The 27,821-nt window shown below is 45.1% G+C and overlaps 5 protein-coding genes across 5 annotated transcripts; 2 read left to right on the top strand and 3 right to left on the bottom strand.

The window, feature by feature from the left end:
• Positions 1-288: 288 nt before the first annotated feature.
• LOC306784035 (recombining binding protein suppressor of hairless-like) lies at positions 289-5,416 on the bottom strand. The gene is made up of 11 exons (XM_079277849.1): positions 5,382-5,416; positions 4,551-4,583; positions 4,326-4,421; positions 4,061-4,226; positions 3,712-3,886; positions 3,495-3,632; positions 3,180-3,292; positions 2,909-3,049; positions 2,178-2,333; positions 1,917-2,020; positions 289-1,789 (listed from the first exon to the last, which is right to left on the bottom strand). The coding sequence occupies exons 1-11, from the start codon at positions 5,399-5,401 to the stop codon at positions 1,444-1,446; spliced, it is 1,488 nt and encodes a 495-aa protein (XP_079133975.1). The 5' UTR covers positions 5,402-5,416; the 3' UTR covers positions 289-1,443.
• Positions 5,417-5,992: 576 nt separating this feature from the next.
• hgsnat (heparan-alpha-glucosaminide N-acetyltransferase) lies at positions 5,993-13,393 on the bottom strand (the record flags this gene model as incomplete). Its single annotated transcript, XM_079277848.1, is given in 19 exon segments — positions 5,993-7,355; positions 7,513-7,625; positions 8,093-8,163; positions 8,305-8,382; positions 8,488-8,574; positions 8,681-8,807; positions 9,061-9,182; positions 9,276-9,391; positions 9,504-9,664; positions 9,759-9,789; positions 9,911-9,987; positions 10,276-10,379; positions 10,745-10,814; positions 10,958-11,027; positions 11,225-11,343; positions 11,864-12,000; positions 12,165-12,280; positions 13,185-13,332; positions 13,334-13,393. Coding segments are annotated over 19 exon segments (1,989 nt in total). The 3' UTR covers positions 5,993-7,173.
• Positions 13,394-14,264: 871 nt separating this feature from the next.
• On the top strand, positions 14,265-16,615 carry LOC306784037 (dynactin subunit 6-like). The gene is made up of 7 exons (XM_079277851.1): positions 14,265-14,356; positions 14,563-14,627; positions 14,785-14,890; positions 15,041-15,126; positions 15,231-15,278; positions 15,464-15,606; positions 16,224-16,615. The coding sequence occupies exons 1-7, from the start codon at positions 14,328-14,330 to the stop codon at positions 16,314-16,316; spliced, it is 570 nt and encodes a 189-aa protein (XP_079133977.1). The 5' UTR covers positions 14,265-14,327; the 3' UTR covers positions 16,317-16,615.
• A 150-nt stretch (positions 16,616-16,765) lies between these two features.
• gtf2e2 (general transcription factor IIE, polypeptide 2, beta) lies at positions 16,766-26,865 on the bottom strand. Its single transcript, XM_079277850.1, has 8 exons — positions 26,662-26,865; positions 25,723-25,881; positions 19,580-19,662; positions 18,924-19,031; positions 18,373-18,555; positions 18,132-18,225; positions 17,615-17,730; positions 16,766-17,437 (listed from the first exon to the last, which is right to left on the bottom strand). Exons 2-8 carry the CDS (start codon positions 25,874-25,876, stop codon positions 17,321-17,323), a joined length of 855 nt encoding a protein of 284 aa, XP_079133976.1. The 5' UTR covers positions 25,877-25,881; positions 26,662-26,865; the 3' UTR covers positions 16,766-17,320.
• Positions 20,579-23,855, top strand: smim18 (small integral membrane protein 18). The gene is made up of 2 exons (XM_079277852.1): positions 20,579-20,708; positions 22,770-23,855. Exon 2 carries the CDS (start codon positions 22,775-22,777, stop codon positions 23,096-23,098), a length of 324 nt encoding a protein of 107 aa, XP_079133978.1. The 5' UTR covers positions 20,579-20,708; positions 22,770-22,774; the 3' UTR covers positions 23,099-23,855.
• Positions 26,866-27,821: the final 956 nt, after the last annotated feature.

Here is a 27,821-nt window from a genome sequence, read left to right as displayed (position 1 = left end):
AATCATTCCGGACTAGTTTATTCAGCCAGAACAAAGGGACATCTTCACGCTCAAGCCGCCTCATCGCGCAAGACCCGAAGCACAACCGCAGCTTTAAAGGAGTTCTGTTGCATTTGCAGTCAGACGCCGTATTTGACAAAAAGGCCACCCCCCCCCCCTCCAATATAATGGGACTATAAGGCACATAAAGCAGTTTCATGTGGGGACTATTTTCTTTCAACCACAGTTCCCACACGAAACTCCTCACAACGAGGTCTGTGAATTAACTTGAGCAACCGTCATTTCAGATTTTTTTCAAATGTATTTTTTATTTTTTTTAAGGCACTTTGTCCCTAGATTGATAAATAGCACTACAGGTAAGAGGAACAATATGTGTCAATGCTTTTGGGGTGAACTGTCCTTTTAAGTGCTGTGCCATGTGCACAGAATGAAATCTCTACTGTGACCAGACAGATGTTAGTTTCGACCTTCTTTCTTTGTTCCTTGACTTAGCAGTTATTCTACATACACAGTCATTGTTTTCTAAAAGGCTTCACCGCTGTGGAATAAGAAGCACCGCTGTGGTGAAAGAGGCACGATTAGATTGGAGTTGAAGCACTCTGGTACAAAAAAACGGCACAGTGATTAGAAAACACCGACCGTGGTCTCCCAGAACACACCGAGAGTGCATCACAAGTTATCACACACACACACACATACGCTACACACTCATGAATAATGTCATCTTTGATATAAAAAGTTGGGGAAAGTCTTTTGGGACTGATCGGTTAAACCCGCTGACCTAGAAGATTGAGACAAAACACAAATTCTATTTGGTAACAAAAGTGAACTTACTATGCAGTATCATACCGAAAAGAAAAGAAAAGTCAATATGTACCTCGGCACAAGCTTATAAAATATAATATGAACAAAATAAAAATAATGATATTCCTTGGTCCGTAAAAACTATGTTACTCTTACAACATTTCCCTTGCACACGTCAGTCAGAACATGATCTCAGTAGAAAGAGAGCAAAGTGGAAACAGCCAGAAACCCAGAGTCATGAACAAAAACAAGATGCCTCTTGTACAAATCAGTTCGTTGTGAGTTAGACGGCGGATTAGTCTTCTTTCAGGTGAAGATCTTGACTATCGAAGTCCTTTTAGTGCGGCTGTTGACATGTCCGAAACAAACCAGGAGAGGGAGCCAAAGAGTCTTCAGTTATGCAGTATTCTCTTTAAGGTTGTCTTTTTTTCCTCCACAACCCTCTTTAGCATCACAGCTGCCCCCCGATGAAGAGCCTCCGATGAAGAGCCTCCGATGAAGAGCCTCCGATGAAGAGCCTCCGACTCTGCGTGCGATCCCTCGCAGGTCCACGAGGCTCTTTGGCTCACAAGTCCGTGCTCGCATTCTCCCGCTCAGTCATTCGAGGCGCGCGCGTGAACGGCGCGCGCTCGTCCCGAGTCACTGGGACAGCAGCGACATGGTCGACGCCCCCGACGACACGCCCGAGTCGCTGCAGCTGTACGCCCCGTGGCCGTCTCCGAGCCCGCCCAGGGAGGACGACGGCGAGGAGGAAGACGCCGGCGACGACGAGGAGGCGCTGCGGGTCCGCAGGATGGCCCCCGTGGCGCTGCAGTGGGGCCGCGGGCCGGGCTCGGGGGTGTAGGTGAAGGTGAGGGCGGTGGAGTAGATGACTCCGTCGTTGCGGACCAGCGTGACGGGGACCTGGACCGGCTGTCTCACCCAGCGCCAGCCCTCCCTGAAGGCGGAGATGTCCGGCACCACGCAGAGGACGCTCTCCCCGCATCTAAGGGGACAGACGGATGAGACAGGGTTTGACGGTTGGTTTTGCGCGCACACACACACACACACACACGCACACACACACACACACACACGCACACACACACACACACACACGCGCAAACTCTTACCTGTACATGGTGTCGGCCTCCACATCACCGAACCACACCCTCAGCTTAGGGGTGAAGTTCTGTCCGGTCAGCTCCAACATCGCCACGTCTCCTCCGCCGTTTAACTTCGGACACAAAAAAAAGAGTTTTTAAACCCTTTAAAAAAAAAAGGTCCCTACCAGTGGAGTGAAAACTAAAACAGGAAGTAGACGGTAACCAGAATGGCACTCGTGTAAAACGCATGACGAGCATTTTTTCAAGAGAAAAGGTTTGAGTGCATACCTGCAGACTCTCCACCACGGGGACAGGTGTGACCGGCGTGGGGACGGGGCCCATGCCCTCATAAAAGGTGTACTCTGCCTTGTCGGTGCTAATGATAGTCCAGGACGCCCCGTCGTTGACCATCTCCTTGTTTGTCTCTTTGGAGCACTGTGTGGCCTGGAGGAAAAATATCGAAAACAAATTCACGACTCCACTTTAATATTTAGAAAACAAGTGCGCAAGCTACCGTAGAGTCAGGCAGGAGCTTACCAACGACGGGGACAAAGACTAGACTCTCTTCTTCTGTTGCTCTGGAGTGCTCGTTAAAACAAATGGGTGGAGCTCTGTGCGGGTACTAATTGATTTAATGCCTAAAAAGCTGGAGGTACGAGCTTGTGTGAACTAGAACTCCTGAGGTGCATTCTGACAAAAATCCACCAATCCCCATGTTAAAAATGAATTACGTACACCGCTATTAGCAGGAACAAGCTAAAGATTACACTGTAGTGTATCATGAAGTGTAATACATTCAGAGCAAGCGGCTCCTCCCGTTTCACAACTTTATAGGAAAACTCAAGATTAGGAAATAAAGGTTCTTTTAATCTCAACCATCTGCAATTTGTTTTAATCAACACAAAAAAACTGGAACTGAGATTTTACAAGAACCAGATTCAGGAAGCAGAATTCAAATTAAAAACGACTGAAACCTGTGTGTGTGTGTGGGTGTGTGTGTGTGAGATTGCACTGCACACCTGAAACTGGATGATCCTCTCCTGCGACAGACAGAGGTACATCCTGTCCGTATCTTTCAGGTAGAAGGCACACTTGTGGAGCTGAGACACCGGGTCGTCTGCATCCATCGACGCCGTCTGCTTGTCCACTTTGCGAATGACCTGAGGGGATCGAGGCAAACACGGGAAAACAGATAACGTACGCGTCTGCAGATCAAACACAAACAATACATATCTGTAGAGTAGGCTGTCGAGCCTACGTGTGCGTGAACTGACACACACACACGCGTACCAGTCTGGGCAGGGCCATGCCAGTGACAGAGCAGACCAACTTGACCGTCTGGCCGTAGTGAATGTAGCCGTCTCTCACGGCAAACTCCTCTCCTTCAGACTCCTCGTCGTCCACTGAACAAAAACGACACAGAACTTACTTACACGTCAATAACTTCCTCTCTATCTCTAAATAGGTGTTTCAGATCAGCGAAGGGACACGAGAAGAATCATTTGAAATAAACAAATATATTTTTAAAAAACCTATGGAAATGACCACAGAGGATTTAAAAAAAAAATACAAAATAAATAAAAATAAACGCAGGTGAATACTTACAGAGGTGAATGTAGAAGGCTCCCCACTGTTGGGAGCTAGCAAGAAAGTTCCCCCCCTCCACGTGAAGATACCTGGTGCTGACCGTCTGGGAACGCAGGCGGTTGAACAACGCCACCTTCGTCCCTGAGGCTATACACACTGGGGAGGAAAGAGAAAAGAGTCACGTGCGTGGTGAAACCATACATCTGTCTTTTTTTCTTCTTTCTTTTCAACTCACAATCGGCGTTCTTCAGGGACTGCTTCTTCTTGGAGGGCTTGGAGATGACCTTGATCCTCTTGCTGAGGAAGAAGCCGATGTTGGCGCTGTTGCCGTACAACATCTTCACCGACAGCATGAAGTGCTTCCTTTTGTCCGAGTCGCTGATGTACAGCGTCTTAGCCGTGCAGAAGTGCTAAAAAGAAAAAACAAGTTTGGGTTTTTCTTTTTTGTTTGTCCCCCTTTCACTTCCCTCTCGTCTCCGTCTGAGATGGTGCAATGAGAGAAGTACGAGACACCGTCACATGGAAATAAATGATCAAAACACCCCCCACCCTGCGGCACCGCGTCGTCATAAAAGCCGACCCACCTTCCCCTCCAGATGGAGTTGCTGCATCTCCTGCTCGCTGTTGCCGATCCCGATGAACGCACACGGCTGGGCCTCCTGCTCCGTACAGCCCTCCTTCTCCATGCTCTCCAACTTCTTCTTCCAGCCACTGCCCATCAGGTACACGCACGGCGGGGGGCAGAAGAACCTGATGGACGCAAGCGGGCATTTAAAACAAACAAACAAACAAAAAAAAAAAACATATGGCACACGTGAGCTTTCGCCATCAGAATCCTCCCGCACCAACCTCTTTTCATTGCCGTATGACTTTTGTGCCACTTTTGCGTGCAGTATGAGCACCGTTTGGTCGTCTTTGTCCTTCAAGTAATTCCTCATAGCCTCCCTGAAACAAACAGAAGACAGAACAAATTATATATATATAAAACATCGACATGATTCAGGTTGTTTGCACGTAATGTTCCCCCACTGATTTGAATATTTTTGGGCTGTTTGCCTGTGTTTCTCTCTCTACCTTGTCAAACGCCGAGGTCGCTCACCGAACTTCCTGCAGAAACACAAAAAACATCAGGGTTGTTTACATGTGGTTTCACAACAACAACAACAACAACAAGCTTGACAGAAAGTGGGGGAATAAACTGAGTTGGCAAAGAGCATGTTAGTGACATCTTGTACTATCATACTGTGTATAAAGGTGTAATACCACGCATTCATTCACACGTAATACAGGATTTACTTCTGTTGGTTTCTGAGCAGTTAGTAATAGTGTGACCGCACGATGGCACAGCGACATTATGAACTTCGCTTTTATGAGCTACTTTTTGAGGAGGAAAAATGAAATTGAACCAGCAGATGTGTGCTGAGGATGATGATGAACTGGTTTAGAATTACTCTGCTACGGCTAATCCACGCGATCGCTATGATTTTAATGCACGTTAACAATGTAGCACTGTGCTGAGCGACACGTTAGTTTGTGAAGACATTGTCACAGTGGAGCTGTGCTCAGCCAGTATAAACACGCATTAAACAGACGCAGCAGGCTATTTGAGTTATAAAAACATTCTGTCGATGGCCCAGAAAGTTTCAAAAGTAGTTTGAAACGGTCCGTGTCGTGCGACAAGTCAACAAGTGGCAGCGAAGCCAGGCGATACTACGAAGAATAGTTTAGCATAACTGACCCCACGTCAAGCCGCACAGCAGCACTGTGTGCGGTTAGCTTACGGGGGTCGCGGCAACGCTCCTGACACCCACAAACATCACTCTAACACACCGCCAACTGGTAGCGTTTCACCACGAGGAGAAAAAAAACTTTTAATATCATTATGCTTTGAATTTCAGCACTTACCCCGTAACAACGGGCGCCATCTTCCAAATAACCCGCCCCCCCCCCCCCCCCAGAAAAAAAAGAGTCCAACAATCGCGAGATCCCTCCCCCAAAGCACCCTCGCCAAAGCCAGCGGCACAACAGAAGAAGCAGACTGGAAGGAAGAGCAGGGGGAGAGAAAAGAGGGGGAGGTGTGACGGGGCAAAGGGGTGAGAACAGGGGGAGGGAGGGGCGACGAGTCGACGCCAAAACTACAGGCGTGGGAAAGTTGCAAAGTCGCGCGAGAGCGTAAAAACTCTCACAATAGACACGAATGAAGAGAGAGCGATCGTATCGCGAGACCGAGAGGCACTCTCACAACTTGCTTTTTTTCTTCTTCTTTTTTTCTCCTCCACAAGGCACCCACACTGTAACTCGATTCCCACGCCTTATTGAGCAATAAAGCAAACTACACCTGCCTCCACGTCGAAGAGCTGGAAACACAGCTTGAAGATAAATAATGTTACGTGAACTGTAACTCTGGAGAATATGTATTCTTATATAAAGTCTTCATATGGCAGTTATATTAGCAATCATTATACCCCGCTTTAAGGGCCCGATAAGAGAACACATTATGAGTCAAACAGCAACAATGTTTTGGATATTTACATTTTATTACACAAACTTATTTTCAAACTGTGAATAAAAAAAATTTATAAAAGTTTGGCACAATGATTTTCATCAATTTAGACAGTACTGGATTAATTATTCCAAAAATCACCCACAGCATTTGGATATTTCACAGACTGAACATATGATTTTGCAGACTGCGTTAATAAAAGTAATACCTGCCAATCGTACATGCATGCAGTATCGTGAGAGTAATAGTAACAGTTTTATGGTGAGATAGGACATCACCACACCTCAGAATCCCATAATTAAACTAGTTCAGTACAATTGCCTTCTATAAACTCCAAAATAGCTAACTTTTGGCAAGAGAAAGGCAAATCACTTCTGCCAATGCAAACATTGTGTTACAAAAAAAAAACAACCCCTGATCAAAAAGAAACTCATACACATGAATCCTTCTGAAAGAACCAAAAAATGCAAAGCAAGCACCCTCCAGTGGGCTACAGTCATCTCACATGCCCTCCTCCACTTCCGCTCAGCTCTTGGTAACACGCAGCTTCATGTGTCACACCACTGGGGGAGCCAGAGGATTGGAAAAAGTGACAACTGAGGAATGAAACATTGCAGCAGATAGTTTAACATTCATATTTTAAAAACCTCTACACGCTGGTTTCCCCTTGTTTGAATATCACGTCCATCATCCACTCTGCAGTGGAAACAGGAGAACACAATGCATTATTGGTAGCATTTTCTCTTTTAATGTCTCCTCCTGCTCTGGAAGGGTCAGTCTCACAAAAACCCACTTCAGCTTTTCAGAGCAATGCGACAGTACTTTAAGTTGGCAGCAGGGATTCTCCCAAAGGGAAGTCAACAAACCACCAACAGCCTGCGGTGCAGGATGAGGAATGAAAACAGAGCGTCTATAACACAGTTAAATGGCAGATCAACAATGTCAGTGTTCACAGTTCTCAAATTCCCACACAATACGCGTTCTTCCTGAGTGAGTTAAGATGTTTGGCGGCCGCTGCGTATCTCAAGATCTTTGGAAAAAGATATTTTAAAAACTAAAAGATGTGCTGGTTGAAAGAAAAATAATGTAGTGACAGATAACCACCATAGTTTGGACCGCTTTCCTAATGTTTTCAGATTTGACCTCCTTCAATTCTGATGTAAACAGTGTCCCATTATTGAGGGCCCTCCGCTTCTAAATCTTCCAGAAGATCTTCTTCCTGTAGAGCATGTAGGAGATGAAGACCCAACAGGACGTGGCCACGAGGTTCTGGGTGAGGTGCTCGCCGTGGGATTGGCTGTTGGCCATGCGCCAACGGAAGGGGAAGTACTCCTCGAACACTTCGTGGCCCACGTACACGAGGATGGAGTTCATACCTGGGAATCGGAGGGAAGAGCGGATTTAGATGCGGTGCGTCCGGTTGATCTGAATTCTCTGAACTACATCTCCACAAATGCTTCATCGAATTGGTTTAAAGTACAAAAAAAGAACAGGGGGGGGGGGGGCGGGCCTGCCAGTCTCCAATCTGCTCACCAGGGTAGTAGAAAGGTGCTCCGGACCACCACCCCTTCACGTCCACCGTGTAGTAGACCAGCACCAGCAGCACGTACGCAAAACAGGCCAGCGTCGTCACATAGGACAGAGACCTGGAGATTGAATGAACACGTGATGCAGCACTGTCAAAGACATCCTACTGCAGCTATTCATCACGAATATCCCTGTCGGTGTGGGGAGCTTTTAAAAAATGATTTCTCTCATGTCCAACTTTCAAACACAAAAACAGTGGCTGAAGGTTCAAAACCGGCACAGTAATCCCATGCACTGACGTGGCCTCACGCCAACACTTAGGCTAGTGACACTCTGGATTCTGGTGGAATATTTATAGTTTCTAAATTTAGGATGATGAATTGTAGTCCAGCTAGCCAAAACATAAATTATAGTCGGCACTAAAAAAAACTGTCTGACAGCCCTTCAGTTCTAATTATTTTATTTTTTTTTTAAACTGCCTATTCCTTTACAGCTACTTCCTCAAAGATTCAGAGTCAACAGATACCAAAAAGAAACTGATGCGCAAAACCCATCCCGTCTGAAAGTGCACGACATCAGACCTTACCAGAGGTTCTTGTTGACGGGAATGAAGCCCTGGTCAGTGGAGCACTTGGTCAGAATTGCTGATATGACTCCCTGTGTGTCACAGGAGACTTTATTAGTCACTCAGCAACATTTAAACTCAAACAAGCATCGAGACTCAGATCATAATCATCAATATAATTAAAAGTAACAGTAAATTGAAACACGTGTGTGCATACTGTAGAATGTGCTTACCAGTAGGAGACCCCATGTAAGGAATCTTGATATTATACTTGTGTGGAGATCTCTGTAGTGTAAGATTATTTTTCCTGCCTGGGGGACAATAAAAACAACTAATAAGCTTTATCATTCTGAATTTTGACATCAGCAATCGAGATACAAGAAGAAGAGAGAACCAGACAGACAGACGCGACATACCTGCAGTCCAAGAAAAGCCATGAGGATGGAGTTGATGCTGCCCAGAACACCTTCTGGATCGTACGGCACACGAGTTGCGTAAATCACCTTTTTTGAAAGGGAAACGGAATTTGAAATGTACTAAAGCCAACTCAAGTGTAAAGTACCGTGCCACCGCTCCTGGTATGTTTGGGTTGTGTTGGCGGTCACTAACCCGTGACGAAGGAGTCTGGTAGATGTGGCTCTCTCCGAGCAGCCATCGGTCAATGAAGGCGGCCGCTCCACCGGTACAGTTGGCGTACAAGCCCATGTCCCCGATCCCACCTGGACCCAGATAGCCTCTGTTCAGAACCAGAGGGAGTCAGTGTTATCAATGTGGGGTGAAGCATCGGCCTCTCAAACTTTTTTTTAAATTTTCACATCACTTTATCATTTCAAAAACCAACGTGAGCTAGCTTGCAGTGGTCAAACACGTTTCCCCTCTCTGATGATGTGTACACGTAGACAAAATGCTTTCCTGAAGTGGTCGAATCCTTGTGGCTTGCTGAGCGCTTCTCTTTTTACGTGGACACAAACGCGCCCGGTTTTACTCACGTTGGGCAATCTGGCACAGGAAGTAGGAAAGTGAGGCACAGCCAGATGACTTCTAAGAGAAGCACACACAGCCAGGCGGGCCAGTACAGCACGATGTCCAGGCCAGGGGACCACCAAGCATCCTGGGGAACAGAGACACCCCTCAATCAAACACATGTAAAATACATCACAGGTAAACAAGAGATCACAACGACAGAACTCCATCATTGGCTAACCGTTGTAAGGATGTCAAGATGACCTCTCGCCAACAACAGATCCAGACAGGCCACAGCCAGGTAAGACCAGGCCAGGCGCTGCAACACACCGGGGATCCTCAGGTTGTCCCAAGACACTGTGGAGTGGACGAGTGTCAGCGTGAGGCAGAAACACAACAAGGCGTCGCCAATCGTCTGGATGGTTTCTCGATACTACAGTCGACAGCAAAGCGGTGTGCTCGTACTCACGCGGCCCGTGGCAGTAGTTTGGGTTGACGATGACGACGCCGATGATGAAGAGCTGCGCGCTCCTCCACGCGACTTTCCTCAGCAGCGAGCGGCGGGTGGAGCCCGCACGGAGCATGGAGTTGATCGACAGCGCGATGGACGTCCCCATTATGAACACAAACCTGGCGAGGGGGGGGGGGGGGGGGGGGGACAGACACTAAGAGTCAGATCAGGAGACGCAGAGGAAAATGAGATGAACATCGCATGAAGGCTTACCAAGGGAAGACTAGATCTGCAACAGTCAGGCCTGGAAGGAGACAAAACAGGAAAAACACAGGCGTTAAAAATCAACCGCAATGCCAGAAAAGATCTGCGATTTATTTCTGACCTGATTAAACATGTAAAAAGTAGAACCAGGTGGGGCTCACCATTCCAGCTTTCGTGTCTAAAGAACCAGTATCGCCCTCCTCCGTAGTTCACAAACACCATAATGACTAAGGACAAACTGACAGCAAATAGAGAAAAAGCATCGAGGTTACACCAAACAGAACTAAAGTGACACAGACGCATTTGTTTCAATAGATGCATCACTGCTAAAATACCACCGAAATATGGCCGCGTGGTTCACTTTAGGAGGAGAAGACTGCAGCCATGTTAATATCATCAGTTATTAATGAGTGTCAGTCATCTAAAATGAATGTCACTCTGCAGCGAAAAATCACATGATATGAAAGATCAAGCCAAGTGGTAATTCAGTGAATATCCGTCTTTGAGGAAGGGGTGAGGGGCTTACCCTCTGAATGTGTCCAGAGATCGCAGCCTCTTGCTGGGGCTGGGAGCAGGAGGGAGGATGTTGTCGGCCACTAGTGACACCGTCATGCTAGGAGAGCCCAGCTCCTGAATATGAAAGTTAGACATCAACACTAGACTCACAAATCATGGTTAAGACAATTCCCAAGAAGATTTGACCACCATGAGGTTTGAACTCATGCAATATTCAATATTTTGTTTTATTTTGAAAGAGTCTAAAAATACTCTCCACTAAAACCTATAATTATTTTAGTGTCAACAGCCCCTAAGAGCGAAGTGCTGCATCATCAAAAATACATTTTATTCGACTCACATTTTTCAAACTCTTAAAGAGCTTTTTAATGCAGAGTTCAAATGCAAACTGCAATAAATAAATAAAAGACATTTGGCTGGCAAAATCAGGTCCTAGAGTTTGTGGTTGGAATAAATATCCTCTCTACACAAACACTCACAGAGTTGATGAGCCTCTCCGTCTCCATGGAGCCGCTGAAGCGGAACAGGATACCCTTCACTACGTCAAGCCTGGACAAGAAGCGAATCAACCAGTTCAGGAGTAAGTCCATAATACACACACGCTCACAGTTCAGGCTCAAGACACACAAATACAGCAGGAGGGTTTATCTGTACTCTGCAGTAATCTCAGCAAGAGATGTTCATCACTTTACCCTAATATTTTTGTTCCGATGGCAGAAGCCAAGGCCAGCCCAGCGAAGAGAAGGACAGCTACTAAGATCGCTGTGTGTGGGGAGAGAGAGAGAGAGAGAGAGAGAGAGACAGAGAGAGAGAGACAGAGACAGAGACAGAGAGAGAGAGAGAGAGAGAGGATCCTTATCTGAACGTGCCACGTTGTTTGTACAGCGTGACAGGGATGAATATGGCATAACAACACTCCAGACATGTGCACGTCATACAAGCGTATGTATGAGACTCACGTATGTAGCTGTTGACGGGGTCCGCATCAGTCACGACGGAGCAGTTGACTACTGAGGAGTCGTTCAGATTCTTCACCCACAGAGAGTAGTTCCCATGCTCCCCAAAGTGGAATGGAACCCTGAAGTGGAAAATGATGCATAATACCAACCAGACCAACTGATATACGTATATATATATATATATATATATATATATATATATATATATATATACGTACGTATGTATATATATATATATATATATATATATATATATATATATATATATACTTTACAATATGTACACATTTGACATCCTCTTGTCACATCAAGTTAAGTTAAGAAAATAATAAAAACACTGAATTAATGGACCATAGTAATAAGGTAAAAAGATGTTAAAGTAAAATTAGAGTGAAATAAAATATGTTTAAAACAGCCAAAAAACACTGGATAAAAGAAATACCTGTTTAGTAACATATAAAACTAAGAAATGTGTTATAATGTATTTTATAAAACACATTTAGGCTCATTTATAGATGTACTGTAAATCACTTTACAAATAGATTTCAAGGTAAAATTTCGGAATCATTTACACTGTATATGTTTTACCATATTGCCAGTTCTGGTGTTTGTGAAGCACGTCTGTGTTCTTTTACTCACGTGCAGAGCTCCAGGTTGCCAGTGGTTCTGTTGAGCTGAAGTGTGATTTCATGCTGCGTGCTCACAACGAAGTTTGCCGAACTGGGCTGGCCAGGACCGGGCCCTGCGGGTAGCACCCCCAGCTGCTGGTACAAACACTAGCACACAGGGACACGATGGGTCCAGATCAGAACACCATCCTCATCTGAAACAAGTCTCATAGCTACACAATCAACTGCAGGAGAATATCTGGTATGCGTGTGTGTGTGTGTGTGTGTGTGTGTGTGTGTGTGTGTGTGTGTGTGTGTGTGTGTGTGTGTACCTGATAGCATCGCTCAGACACCCAGGACACCACCACGTCACTGTCCAGCTCATTGTTGACAGTCAGAATCGCCTCATCCATCTTCAGGGATATGTGCTTTTGACGAGAGAGGCCAGCTGGAGTAAGAAATAGCAGCATTAGTTGAAATCTGTTTTCTTTTTCACATGCAGAACAGATGCAACAGCATCAAGTGTAGCTGACCACACCAAACTGTGTGAAGCCACTGTTCACTGAACACACCGTGATCATTATTCATATGAACCAGAAACCGCTTGCAATACCTTCGGCATTGCAAAACTTAGAACCAGGGTGCACATGCGCACAATAATCCACAGTTTCCCTGACTCCATATTGACCTACATATCGTGCAAGTCAGAGAAATCATGTAGTGAAGGTGTTCATTTTTAAAAACCTTAACAGTGGCTACAGCTGCGCAGCTCGCTTTCTGTACTTACCCCAAACCTATGGTTCACTGCTACCCTTATGGACGAGAAGCCTATTCCATACCAGAGACAGGGTTAGCTAGCTAGCTGGGAAGGCAGAGGGACGAAGAAAAACTGCCCAGTCTGCCCTAGCTACAGCCAGTCAGCTAACGTTGCTGCCTTGAATAGCAAAGTATGTGAGAGGGCTGAAGTTATGGCTGCACAGCCCCCGTGGTCACATGCTGCATTAATCAGTAAACTACCCACCAAGAGGGAAGTTCAAACGACTGGAGCTCATTCTGGGACTGACAACTGTTCCTTTGGGTTGTAGTTAGCTGTTAGAGTTGCGCTACAGTTAGCGTCGAGCAAACCGGTTTATGACTTAATAGTCAAATACTTAAGCGACGTATCTATCGTGGCGAAGCTCCACTTGGTTGATGAAAGGCGATTTAAACGCATAATGAGGTGAAAGTAATGTCATATTATGCTGGACATTAACGAACTAGGTAGCGTGAATTAACTAGCTAGCTATAGCTAACCTCGCTACGAAGCACTGTGCTGCTTTATTTTCCACTTGTCAACAGTCGTGTATACTTACAGGTAGATATTTCAGCTGTCAGCGGTACCACGCAAACAGCTACAACCAAAGCGAGGGCAGCGAGGGAAAACATATGTTTCTCTGGTTGTGTCATTTTTTTCTGGCTTGCAGGGTTCGCCCCTATAACTGGAGATGTGCCTTGTGATTTATTCTTCAGCTTCCCTTTTGCCATAACAGACGCCACTTCCGAGCCTTCCTTGTTTTGACATTGTAGTGGGAGCGATGAGGGTCAAAGTACATTATTAACGCAAACGTACCTGTCTGTCACCCTCAAGGGTTCACAGGTCACCACCTATGGCTCAAAGTGCTCAATCCCACCACTAACGTTACATCTCCGGACTGCTACCATAACATATGACCTAGTGTGTGTGATTTATGATTAACCAAATATATCACAGAATCACTTTTAAGCAGGTGTCCCTAACGATACACACTGTTTTACTATGGTACATTTGGCCCCAGTTAATACTATTAGAAAACCTTTGAGCCAGCTGTGTGTATCTTTAATTAAATTAATGTGATCCACATGTATCTCCGGGAAGATACAAGGTTTGTCCGGGCTAAAACTGTTCTAACTATTTAAATCCAATATTTTTAGACTGCGCAGTCCCCATTCTCCAACTGTGCGTTAATTCAGCGGCACTGGATGATGCAGTGAGTGGAAATGTTGGATTTACACGTTGATATTTGTTTTTGCCCTGGAGAAACACTTTATCTTTCTAGACAGACAAACAAATCTGTGGATCACGTAAAATACACCCCGCTGTTGAATTAAAGCTACAATGATGTTGTGTGACCCAATTACTGGGTCATTAATGGTGCAGGGCCGAGATCCTTCTTGTGGCACTGTCTCTCCATTAATGAGGCTGTCTGTTACTAACGTATATTATTTCCTCCCATAATTAACTAGTTTGCATCTGTGTTTTAAGTGTGGCGTCCTGATCAGTTTGTACAGACTATGAAAGTTTCTCAAGTGAGTTGAACTCTTCTCAATCCCCATCTTTAACCAGATAATCACCATGCTAGAATTAAAGCCATCTTATTGGTGCAGGGCCGAGTCGACTGACGCATGCGCATAGCGGTGTGATAGCAAGGACACCAAATCGATAATCGAGTGAATCAACCGTGCCTCCCTCGGTCACAATGGCTGATAAACCAAATGCTCAGAAAAGGTAAAAGTTATGTTATCCCATTAATGATGCATACCCGCTAAGTTTAAAGTTAATACTAAACAAGAAAGTGACTAAATGGTCACAATAAAGTAACTCCGTACCTTGTAGACTGCTAGTGAATTGGCTAGCTAGCAACGTTAGCTAACATTTTCACCCTTATTTGTCTCTCATGTCCTCGGTCACTGTTTTACTTCTTCTTTTTACAGTGTCAAGATAGCTGCTGGAGCTGTAATTTGTGTTGAAAGTGAAATTCGAGGAGATGTCACCATAGGTAAGATGTTTCACTTTGGGTCACTTCCAAGTAGTCACTGCTGACTTGACAAAACTTGCATTTCTTAACCTCCAATCGGATTAAACTCTGAACTAATTCTGCAGGTTTAACGTTACGTTAGCTTAACCTACGTTTTTTTTATGATCTGTTTCCTCAGGCCCACGGACAGTAGTCCACCCAAAAGCACGCATCATCGCAGAGGCAGGACCCATCGTGATTGGAGAAGGCAACTTGATCGAGGAGCAAGCTCTGATCATTAATGGGTAACTCACGATTCCTTGTTCCTCGATGTATAACACGTCGGCTATAACACTGTTATGAGATGGCCACTCTTGGCACAGGGGCTGTCTCTGTTTTGAAATCACCTGTGACTGCGTCACGACAATAACAAACTTGTTTGTTCCACCCCACAGTTACCCAGAAAACATCACACCGGAGTCCGAGGTGGAACCAAAGACCATGACCATTGGCATGAACAACGTGTTTGAAGTTGGCTGTGGTATCCTTTTTGACATGCCTCACCACTCTTATTCTAGAAGTCAAATGATTTCACATTGTGACCATTAACTATATTTAAAAAATACCTTAGCTGACAGCTCACAGTATCACAAGCCCTGAAAATTGGGGACAACAACGTGATTGAATCCAAAGGTAGGATGTTTGTGTGTTTGTCATCTGCAGGACCGCTATGGACATAAGCCTTCGGCCTCTATTGCGTTTTCATCTATGTTTTTAACATGTGTAATAGCTGCAGTGCATAGTTGTGTGTTTTTTGTACCTGATCAAATAAGATCAATCAGCTCACCCTATTTCAAATCTCCTCTTTTGTCATCTAGCTGACGTTGGGAGGAATGTGATCCTCACCAGCGGCTGTATCATTGGAGCCTTCTGTCAGGTCAACACCTGTGAAGTCATACCAGAGAACACGGTCATCTACGGCTCTGGATGTATGCGGCGGGTTCAGACGGAGAGACCGCAGGTACCGTGGCCGTCCATTACGTTTTGTGCTCCCAGGTGGACCAATTCAAATGTGTGTTTTCTTTTACTGAGGCCGTCAGAGAGGAGTTGATTTAACTCATTGGTAGCTGGAGGCAGGAGCCTGAGGTGGTGTTTTGGAGTAGATTTCACTGCCACACCTGTCTTAAATAACTTGACCGAGAGGTCATGCTCTGTGTGTATCATGGTAAATCCCTGCTCTGATTGGTTACACATTTTGGTCTTCTAAATGATGGAAGGACCGCCGCCGCTCATCCGATGGACTTCACCCTCGCGCAGCGTCGAGCGTGAAGTAGTTTGGACGAGCGGTTGCCGGTTTGGAATGAGCCCCGCACTCGTGTTTATACGATCAGAGCTTGCTCGTCTTCAAAGCACATCTTTTATATCTGAGCGCTCCTACATTTATAAATATTGCAATAGCACCCTGTGTGAAATACAAAGTAAATGTGCTGCAGTAACATATTTACACTGCAGGTTCACATTAGGTTTGGGACATGCCTGCATACATCTGCAAGTAAAGGGAAAAAAAATACAATCTCCAATGTGAAAAACCCCACTCATAAGTCCTCAGCTTATTAATGTTTGTTCTCACCTTCACAGCCTCAGACTCTGCAGCTGGACTTTCTGATGAAGATTTTGCCAAACTACCACCATTTGAAGAAAACAGTTAAAGCCAGCCACACTGCCAGCTAGAATGTAACTTAATGCTTCTGAAGTTGACTTGTAAATGATTGGCAGACCCATATTTAAATAGGTAATTCTGGAAGGAAGCGTAAATCTATATTATTATATAATGTGTACCTAGCTTGTCACTTTCTGAGAAATATTTTCTACTCTAACCACAAAGCTTTTCATCTTCCTCTGCTCAGGCACCCTTTTCTATGATTGATTAATTGAATAACCTCAAATGTTGGTGTGCTTTGTCGTTTATGGCCGCTGTGGTTACTGGTAATTTCATCACTAGGTTGTAAAGCGTGCAGTAAGAATACATCCAATTTACAACATTACACTAAATGAGACATTTCTATGTATTCTCAATATGACTTTTATATATAAAACACTTAACTGTTTGCATATAACATGTAAACTAACTGATCTGAAAGTCACTGCAGTGCATGCGAATCAAGCAAAGACGCAGTATCTTGTAACAGTGTCATTTATTAAAATAAGTTCCAAAAAGTTGTAGTATTTTAAACCACTATGCTGCTGCAAAGTCGAGAGAATTGAAATACTTTGAAAGTCCACGAGCTGTAAGATGGTTCATGCTGGATGAGAGAGCTCAATGTGATGCACTGCACAACACAAGCCTGTCTGCTGCCATCAGATGGACTGCTGCCCTTCAAAATAAAAGCTTCCAAACACACAGACCTCTTTGCAGTAAAGTAAATAAAATGAAGAAACCTCATCTGAATTCTGACAGTGGGGTTGCCCCCCTCCCTCCCTCCCCCTGGTAAGGATGGTGGTTTTGGTTAAATGGTCTCTGTGCTCTTTTCCTGCAGTTGTCACTGATCAATAAACAAACTAAAAAGGATTCCACAACACAGCTGCTGTTCACTCCATGTAATACACGGCCGCCGATCACAGAGGAGTGCGAAAAAAGGAAAATGAGCTCAACAGGCTGCCATGAAATCTGAATTGTCATGTGGTCAGGCGCTCCATCACTTCTCTGAGGGCATAAGGCAGCGAGGGGAAGCCTCTCACTTCTTCACAGGAACGCCCTCTGAATAGTCCTCCAGAACGCCTGCCAAGTGGTTGTTGTGGGTCTTGAAGTTTCTCTTCCTCTGCCCTTGCTTCTTCCTCTTTTGAACTGGTAACTGCACAGGGAGCACACAAACACAGTCAGCACTGATTAAGACGCTTGATCGACAAAGTACAAATGTCATTGTTAACATTTGAAAACATTTTCACAGTAAAATAAACCAGAGAAAATAAATATAGAGTTGGGAAGTTAGAATGAAAATCAAGCAGGTGGGAGACCAGGGGACACCGACCACTTTCTTTGGTCCGGTTTCCTGCATGGAGGAGATTCCTTGTTTCTTCAGGTACTCGTCAATCTTCTCGTCATCGATGGAATCAACTGGAACACTCCTCCACAATTTCTGGAATTCTGCAAATGAGACAAATTGATTCAGAAACATACAACATACATTTCTATCATTATACCTGCAAAGAGATATAAATGTGTGAGAAAGTAAGGAGGAATTTTCACATTTTTGCATATGTACTGTGTCCGTCAATATACTGTATGTAATTCATATGTAGAAAAATGCGTCTTTTATCTGACCAGCAGTTCAAACTGGCAAACATATTAATGTTCCAATGATATCAAATGGATTGAGGGAACGCTAAACCCAAATCGTGTGTGTTAGAGGCTGGTTTGAAACAAGCAATTATCAAAACCTCCAGCAGCCAACTCTTATAAATACAGAGTCAGTAAAAGACAGCAATACAGCCAAGACGGACAGAGAGACAGAGCCGTGTTCCAGTTGACGGAGAAATGATGCTCACCTTCGTCTACCGTAAACTGGCAGTGCTTGTCGTTGTAGAAGAGGATCTTCTTCTTATCTGGTCTCGTCACAAAGATGAGCTGATCCCCCAAAACCTGCCAACACACCACAGCTCACATTACTGCTAAAATGTCTTTATTGTTCAGATTCCACCATGTTCAAAGGTGGGACACACACACACACACACACACACACACACACACACACGCTGGCAGAATGTGCTACATGTAATACGTGCTAACCTTGATGGCCTTGGCTGAATTGGGCAGCCCCTCCTCCACGTCGTCCAGCAGCACTCCTCCCAGGCCCAGCTGGTCGTGTTTGTCCAGCAGCCTCAGCAAGGCTTTCTTGTCCTTCAGGTTGTATTTGGGCTTGAAGCCATACGTCCCATCGCGGACAATTATTTTCGGGTTGTTGACCAAGGCCTGACATTTTTGGAGAGTGAAGTGGTAGATGTCAGGTTTTTAAAGTCTCTAGTTCAAGTTACTTTGAGGAACCTTTAACTGGTTATGAAACGGTCTCAATTTAGTTTAATTGTCCACAGAGACCGCCCTACTCGACGCAAAAAAGAAAGTTCCAAAAGTAGCTTTAAGTAGTGGACCAGCTGGGAGGTGTGCATATGTGTCGGGGAATTAACTGTACCCCTTGCATCTGTTTCCGCATCGAACTGAACAAGTAGGCCGGTTGTGGAAGAGTAAACACTTAACCGAACGCTTTCACCTATCGGAGCATGCACACGAGGTATTGGATGTTTGGGTGATGTGTGTGAATACTCAGGAGCCGTGAAGCACACCTCGGTCATGAGCCACTGTTTTTGTTTCATGCCGATGTCAAGAAGCTTGGTCTCATCCAGGATCTCCTCCAGCGTCAGGCAGTGTGTATCGCCATTCTGATGCCTCGTCTGAGAGTCAAGGAGAGAGACGCACACAGATTTACATAAAGAACACACACAGACACACGCACATTTTAAGATGTAAGCCATTCTCAGCTCCCACATTTCAGCCAAACGTCTGCGGCGATTTTTGCGCCTGACATCCAAATGTCGGGGTACTTTACACGGTTTACGAAACTGTGCGCTCAACAGATTGCACAACAAATGCACACATTAAAAGGAAAATCTGTCAACTCGAGGGCGCGAGGTTCTGTAGCGGGGGATGACTCAGACAGCTAGTGTGACGGGGCCCGGCTGCCTCTTTGCAGTGTCACAGCGTGATGAACAAGCTGTTAGCGTACCAAAAGAAAGACTGGGGACCAAATGTTACGCAGCGGACTCGACTGACTCAGTCAAGCTTTTCATGAGCTTTTGATGAGATGACGACAAGCTTAAAATAGCATTGCAGTCCACGTAAGAGTAAAATATGTATTTTCTATTACGGGGTGAACTGTCCCTTTAATACAATCCCCCAGTAAATTGCTGGACAACGTTCCTTTTCTAGGAGAGAGGCTTACCTTCATGTAATTGACTATCTTGGCGAGGCAACCAAACTTGTATCCAGAGCTCGTCTTGATGTTAATGTTGCCATTACTAGACTCTGTGGAGGAAGAGAGAAAGAAAAAGGTTCAGGCAAAGTATTTAAATGTCACACACTATCGACAGTAAAGGCTGACACCAGTGGACAGAAAACCATCGCGAGACAAAGCCCAAATGGCATTACTGTCGATGGAGGTCACTAATCTTTATTTTGAATGGGTATAACATTTTAATTGCATCTTTGTTATTGTCAACAAATGCTGTGAAAAGACTAAAACAAACAGTGCAGTGCATTCTGTGGCACTCAAGCCTAGTTGTTCCCGCTGAAGATGTAATTTGTTCAAAAAGGATCACAATATTTATATTTCTCTGAAGTTGGAGACTATTTCCAGGGGACGAATTAACACACGTTAGGCGGGCTAACCAGTATTTATAGCAGCAGGCATGTGGAATTGACTCAAATAAGCTGCAGTGGCCATATTCATGTGTTTATGTGTGTTTTCTTTAATAACAACCAATCAATCCATGGCACAGAGGAACATCAAGTCACAACTTCTTAGTTGGATAGACTCATTGCTAAGTTTTGGGATTTTCATGGGATTTTGTGACCACATGAAAAATGATGATGATATCATCAGACTTATATTTTAATGTAGCAAAAATACAATATAAATACTTTAGACCGTCTGAGGCCTGGCCAATCAAAGCTGAAAACAGACACCGGGCTCGTGAATGATTCACGGTATGTGGGCGGGAACTGCTGCCGCCGTGAGCTGCGCTGTGGGCGGGACCCAGGAAATTGTGACAGACCGGCGAACGAATGGTGCAGAGGCAGGGCTACACGGAGAGCGCCAATGACGGGGGAGACAGAGGCCGCGCCGAGACGCGAGGAGCCGCAAGGAGTGGCGGGGAGGGGAGCGGGGCGGGTGCACGAGCGTCGGCGGCTGGAAGTGCGCGCGCGAGAGAGAGTGCCGAGGAGGAAAAACAGGTCGAGGAGCGAACGCGGAGGGAGAGAGCGGAAGACGGGAGCGAGAGGTGGAGCACTAAGAAGACGGGAGAGCCGCATCTGTTGACTTGCATCTTCTGAAGACTGCGCCAGATACACCGGTGAGTGTGCATTTTTTTTGCCTTCTTCCAATCATGGCATCATCAGAATAACGTGCGCATGTTTGACATCAAAACATCATAACAATCCACAGCTGAATTTAAGCTACAGGCTCATGGTCTCACTGTGTAGCTATGATGAACATGGGGGGGGGGGGGGGGGGTAATCCAGCATCCACAGGGTCAATCATGCATTTTTTTAAATGCAGCAGAAGTCAATTCCTGCCTACATTAGAGAAACCTAAAATTGCAAATCATTTTTTCTAACTACATATGGTGATGGTAAATGTCATTCATGCTGTACCAATAACTGCACTGAGAGCTTTAGGTGGCACCTGTAATATTTAGGCAGAGAGCTGAGCAGGCACGCAATGGATTAAATAAACATGGATGCGTGTCCCCGCTGGAATGCCAAACATCAGAAACTCTGGGTGTTTATGTGCATGTGTGGGGAGCCACTCGTGTGCAATCATGTCTGTTGTTTTGTGGAGATGCAAACAGCAGCTCTCCAGGCAAAAATCAATGAGGGGCCGACAGCTGTGAGGAGCCAGCCAGGGGCATTAGGAGTGCATCAGTGTGTTGTGTGTGCGTGTGTTAGTGAGAGGCGGCCGCTGTGTGTATCGAGAGAGCAATATACAATCCCGTAACACAGAGCCTAGCTGGGGTGGGGCTTTTTGGGGGGGGGGGGGGGGGGGGATGTAACAGATGCTGTAGGGAGCCAATCTGTCATTGTGTATGTGACAGAAGAAAAGAGCAGAGAGACCACGGGGGGGGGGGGGGGCAATACTGGCCGAGACAAATTAGTAAAAAGAGGTTGTTGTCATGGCAATGAGTTGATGCTAAAGAGGGAGTAAAAGTTGCATCACCTTCTGTGTGTTGATGGATGTGCTTCAGCCTGCTCCCATAAACCCGAGCACTCCTGGATAGTCATCATTTTGCTGCCTCACCGAGCCTACTTTAAAATCACCGTGTAAGTATTTTGTCACTTAAGCTTATTTCCCCCCGGAGTTGAAAATCTCTTGAGACAACTGAAGCCACGACAACAGACGGGGTTCTGTGACATTAGTATCAAGTAACGCGAAAAAAAAAACCCCATCACACAGGAAGCACTCGTCCGAATACACTCTCACACACACGGGTCCCACGAGGCGCCACAAATCTATTACTTTCGTACATGGAAAGTGGGTTTTTTACACACGGTAAGCCAAGTTGCAACAATCGTAGAAGAAGAAAATATGCCAATTTTTTTTTTAAATAAGTAACCTCACAGTCTAAAGAGGAGCACTTATGCTTCCTCAACTCATCTCTGTGGCTCACTCAAGTGTAATCTGGGTCAGCTTCCTTGGTGCCCATATGTGATGTAAAAATGTCTGTGCTTGTGTGCGTGTATGTGTGTGCATATGTGTGTTTAGAGCATGCATGTGCACACGAGTGAATCAGTGTGTGTGTGTGTCTGTGAGTGAGAGGGCAGAGACACTGGCACGCTGTTCCCTGAGGATTTTCAAATCTGAAAACGTGAAAGGATCGCTGAGGAAAGACCGAGCTGACAGCGTGAATATTGCAGAACACCTTTTAACTTTGTTACTAGATTGCAGTTCCTCAATCGCAACATTTACATTTTGGCCAAAGAGTTGCAAACCACAGACAGTGAAAGCCACATTTCCTTGTGCAGCCATCTTTTTCTTCCAGGCTTTCAAGTCTATTTTGTTTGCGAGCAGATGGCCTCAGCGGGGTTCGTACTCTTTTGCAATATAAACTTTTGCTCTAATAACACACCGTCTTCTCATTTAACTCACAATGATGTCTCTGGTTAGACTACGTACTTGTCAAACAGTACATTATCTGTGTAAAAGTGAAAATACGATTCAGGCTCACGATCTGTAGGGAGGTGTTCTTCTACTACTTTAATTTCCTAAATCATCCTCTCACCATGGAAACAAGTATTTTTTACAACTTCTCCAATTTGTGCTTCCTGCTGCTCTCCCCGGAAGAACCTAGAACCAAACACCGTCGCAGGCGTTTAACTATCTGTCTCTCTCCCTGTTTTTCGTTGCTTCAAACCAGAAATCATGGCCAACAGCACTACTGCCATACACCCAAGTAGTCTCCCGTGGCACCCGGAGGCCATCCTGGTCCCCCGCGTCTCCCTGCAGGTCCAGGAGGTCTACCCTTTCCACGACGGATGGAACGTGGCCTGCTTCATCATCCTGCTGCTCTTCATCCTCACCGTCGTGTCCCTGGCGGCCCTGGCCGTGCTCTACGAGCTGCTGGACTGCGGGTGCTGCGTCAAAGGGAAGACACACCACCAGCTACAGGAGGAGGGGCCGGGAGGCTGCGGCAAGCTCATGACCAGCATCTGCAAGGAGCTGGAATCCCACAACGAGGTGGTGTAGGGGGTCCGCGAGGACCAAGATGAGGAAGAGTAGGAATTCAGGTTTCTGAACTGGGCAACACCACAGCGTTGACCCAGATGCCCTGAGGAAAGAACTTCTAATAAAAGTGCCCACAAGTGGTTCGGTTGCTCACAGTTGAGAGGATGTGGAGAATGAGGTAACAGAACAATGTCAAAAACAAAAAAAAATTTAAAAAAAAAAGGAAGGGGGCGTCAGTTTGTCACAGATTTGGGGCGAGTCTAATTAGCTTTTTTATTTCGGCTAGGAGGGAATCTTCACACATCTCCATTTACTGCCACATACACACAGGGGGGACCCTGAAAGTCACATTTTTACACCAGAAACAGACAGAGCAGTCGATTAACATTAGTGCTAGAAATAGTTCTCATAGGGCGGCCATGTTGACATAAAAACACTACGATGAACCAATATCAGCGAGTTAAAAAAAACGAGTATTCTTGTTGCCTGACATTTGCCCTGCGAGTACTGCACTGAGCCGGCTGCACATGCGCTTATAAGAAATATGGTAAATTACTGTGTACGGTTAGAAAACGCTGTCCCAACTTAAAGACACTGACCTACTTTCACAACAGGACTTGAGGAACAACAAACAAATGATCAAGCTCGTTAAATAAAACCTGCGTTTCTCTGCTCTTTAGTAAATTGTATGCCAGTGTTGTAAACATGTTTAGCATTGCAGCGTTGTCTCATGACACTTGGTTGCTGCACAGTGATGTAAATTTATCATGCCGTCTTGAGCACAATGTATGATTTCATTCGCCTAAAACGCAAAATGCCAAATAAATTGTCAATGAATTATGTCCCGGACTTCTTTTTTGCTAGAAAGACAGATGTGTTAGCCGAGACAGTTAACATTGACCGGCGGGACCAGATAAGCCGCCGCCTACGCCGGGAGGAGAGCAGACGAGAGCTCCGGAGAGGACAGCTGGCTAGTTAGCTCGCTAGCTAGCCCGTCTCCGGAGCGGCGGGGAGTCAGTCTGAGGGACCCAGCCCTGCTGCTGGCCACCAGCCTGCTGTGGGGCTCCTCTTCTGTAAGCGGTGTAGCATGAAAGCATGGTGGAATTAGCAAGGTAGCTAGCTAACTAGCCAGCTGCTAAATGAGTAAACTGTAACAGCTCAATGCTTCATCCACACGGCGTAGGAAAGCACATCGTGTCTTTGTTCGGCTCATTTTCTGTTACCAGTGTACCACGGCTACAGAGTCCAATAGCGGGTTGGTAGCTAGCGGCAGCATTGTAAGGACATAGTTTAAGACAAATTGAAGGCAAATAAATCTTTCGATGCCTATAACTATCCAGCAGAAAAGTATTTGCGAAGTGTTTCAGAGTTGGAGAGAAAATTTTGCAAATGGTTTCAACAATTCACAATATTTTCTCTCCATCTCTGAACCGCTCCCGTGTGACATCTCAAAATGTGTGCAATACCGATTCTGTCAACCGACAACACGGCAAGATGACATTTTCGGTGTTTAACTTTAGCCCACTGCTACAAATATGACATTGTTCATGTCAGAGTCACAGACTCATACTTGGGCGGACATTTATCAGACAAGCGCAGTTTCTATTTCTGTATTGACTTGTACGTATGTGTGGGTGTGTGTTGAACACAACCGTGATCGCACTGCAGCTTTCGCTCTCGTTAAATCTATAATGCAGACCTCGGGTCTTTCGCAACCTCGTAATTACATCCCGTCTAATGGGATTCATTGAAATCCATTAGAGCCACAACTGCTGTTCCTCAAAATATTTTTTTTAACAATGTTCTGGCGTCAAAATGTTTTTGTATGCATTGTTTTTCTCTATAAAGTGGGTATCTAGAGACCTGAGGTCTGTACATTACGTGTTATATTTGTTTGTTGATGGAATAGCAGCCGGTAATGTGTTTACCCTGTTTGACCTCTTGATGGCACTGCTGTCTCACTGTTCACTATGAATAGATACAGACACAATGGTGTACCATAGGCTACTGATGATGAGGAATTTGTTTTTGTGCCATTCATGAATCAGATGATTTAAAAGAAGGACTGGAGCGCGAGGACAAAGCCAGCTCAGACGATATGAGTGCTGAATGGAACAATGTTCAAGATACCGACAAAGTAGTGGTCCATAGGCACGTTCCTGGAAAACAGGCCGTCAGCTGATGAATGCTTAAAGCAGAAGCAACAGAAACAATCCAGCTGAGGAACTCCCACAAAAAATGTGCATGCAACAAGGCCCATCCCAATTCTGACATGTTTTTCTACTCGGTTTACATACATACAAAACTGCAATGCATCCACCAAAAGAGTGGCTGTTTAGTAAAAGATTATTTAAGCTACGCTCTGCTTATTAATAAGTTCAGAAGGATGAAACTGATAACAGACATATACGTTATTTCGGAGGAGCGACTCAGATTTTGTAACGTCAAAGTCAAAAGCTGTAATTACGGCCATTAAGACTGGCCATTAAAATGGTGATTGGTCCATCTCTACTGATACTTAAAGCACAGCGATGGGCACCACAGTTACATGTCAGCTTCCATCCCGACACAACCCACTTACAACAATGGGACGAAACCATTCGCTGTAACAAACATGTTAGGAAAGCAGCGCCTCCTTCACTTACCAGCGCCGTGTTTGGACCCAGAGGAGCTCTCCTTGTCAACTTTGGACTTCTTCTTCTTGTGCGAGTCGGATGCCGCCTGTCTCTTCTCGACAGCCGGAGTGGACAGAGCTCTTTTCTTGAACAGCTCCCTCTCCCTCAGTAGCGCTGGATCCATCCTGGCTGACAGGGCACACGAAACATGTCAAAATACAGCAATGGCTTCAAGACAAAAAAGGGCCAGTAAATAAAGCAAGGGCTCCATCGGAAACGCCATGAGGCAAATGTCTGATAACCAAAGTGGTTTTATATAGGCTGGTGTCACATTACCTGGTCATTTGATTTGAAACAGTTAAATATGAATGTGCACCATTTTAGCACAACATAATCTAAAACAATAAAACGGTCTGGGTTTTCGAAAAAGGGACTTATCAAGACAAGACAGAAACCCCTGACAATCAATGAACCCAGGCCTTCCAGGGGCTCCAGGGATTTGCATGTTTTGCCCACATATGGGCGTAAAGTTGTCCGTAGCTGAGCTCTACAAAAGGTACAAAGGTAGAGCTCAGCTACGGTCTGAGCTGCTAAACCTGGACGACGTGTAAATATTGCATCAACACCAACGAGCAGAGCACCGAGGTAAGACCCCTTAAATGTTACGCTAGCAAATGCTAGCTAGGTTAGCTAACGTTTCCATTAGCTAGTTATTTTATTACCAGCCGGGTAACAACTAAGTTAGTTTAACCATTTAACGTTAGCCTGGCGTTGTTGCAGTTATCGTGGCAATGTGAACTCGCAACATAGCCATGGCTGACGTTGTCCACTTCACCGAACGTTGCTGACCACTTTGGTTATTTGAATAACACAGGTGAGCAAACGTAACCACACACTCTTCACGCTTGGCTTGTCAACGTCGGCTAGCGTTAGCTTGACGAGTTGTTGTTCTGGTGAGCGTAACGTTACCTGAGTTGTTGCTGCTCTGAGAGACAGTGACGGGTTAGTCCAGGAGGACTATCTGATGTCGGGTTATCGCTAAGAAGGAAACGCTTCCTTCAGCAATTCGCCGCTTAACTTCTTCCTTTAATGATAATGTAAATTAACATTAGCTCACTAACTTCACACACAAAACATCTCTTTTCTCTCTCATGCTGCACTTCCGTTCCTTGTTCGATTTGTCGGACATCGACAGCAAATCCTTGGGCGACGTCATCACGTATGCTAATAAGAGTAGAGCGTATAACATGATCAATAAGTCCTTTCATAATAGTATGCGAGTTATATTACACTATTAGGCTATTATTACAACAAAAGAAAAGCAATATTTGAGAACAAATTATTATTATTAAATAGGTATGAGAAAATAGATGACGACATACACTTCACCCATTGAATCTGAATGAACGGCAATGTTATAGAACATGGGGGCGCAGATTTTGAGGAAGCAGTTTAATGTGTTCAATTTAATTAATTGTGTTGTTGGGTTTGTGGTCGTTGAGCACGCGTCTTGTTCATGGATCCAGGGAGTGGATGGCACAGGGGAAGGGCGCCACTCAGTGGTTTGTTTGTGCTACTCAATCACACACGACCAGCTGTACAGTAGGTATTTTTCGTCTCTGGCCTCCAAGGATAATGGAAGAAAAACATGAGACCGACTGACAAAGCCTGCTATTGGGCAGACTATTTGCCAGCAAAGAAATAATTGAGTGTTGATGTGCCGCTACATTTCTCGAGCTCAAATGACCACAACCAGCGCTTTCACGCTGCCCGGTCAGTAATATCCCCTAAGTACCACGACAGAGCGGAGAAACGACTTCAGGATTATGTTTATCTGTTGTTTCATCTGTTAAAATGAATAATGTTTCATCAGGAACAGAGTACAAGTCATTAGAGAAAACATAAAAGCATCAAGGCAAAAATAAAAGATCTAAAGTACATCCGATGAAGTGCAACAAGAGCTCTGTGTTTGTTCAAATTAAAGTACAAACATGTTGATTGTGTGGGAAGTTTGCTATGATGAAAACCCGCTGACATCCACTGTGGGAGAAGGAGTGCTGTATCTCTGCAGTGTCCTAGGGATTAATATATGGAGGCAAACCCTTCAGCACTCATAAGCCCATTGGTGT

The sequence above is a fragment of the Melanostigma gelatinosum genome, assembly GCF_949748355.1.
Source record: "Melanostigma gelatinosum genome assembly, chromosome: 11".
In the NCBI taxonomy this organism is placed as follows: domain Eukaryota; kingdom Metazoa; phylum Chordata; class Actinopteri; order Perciformes; family Zoarcidae; genus Melanostigma; species Melanostigma gelatinosum.
The sequence above is the reverse complement of the archived record's forward strand: the minus strand, read 5'-3'. Positions and strand labels throughout refer to the sequence as shown.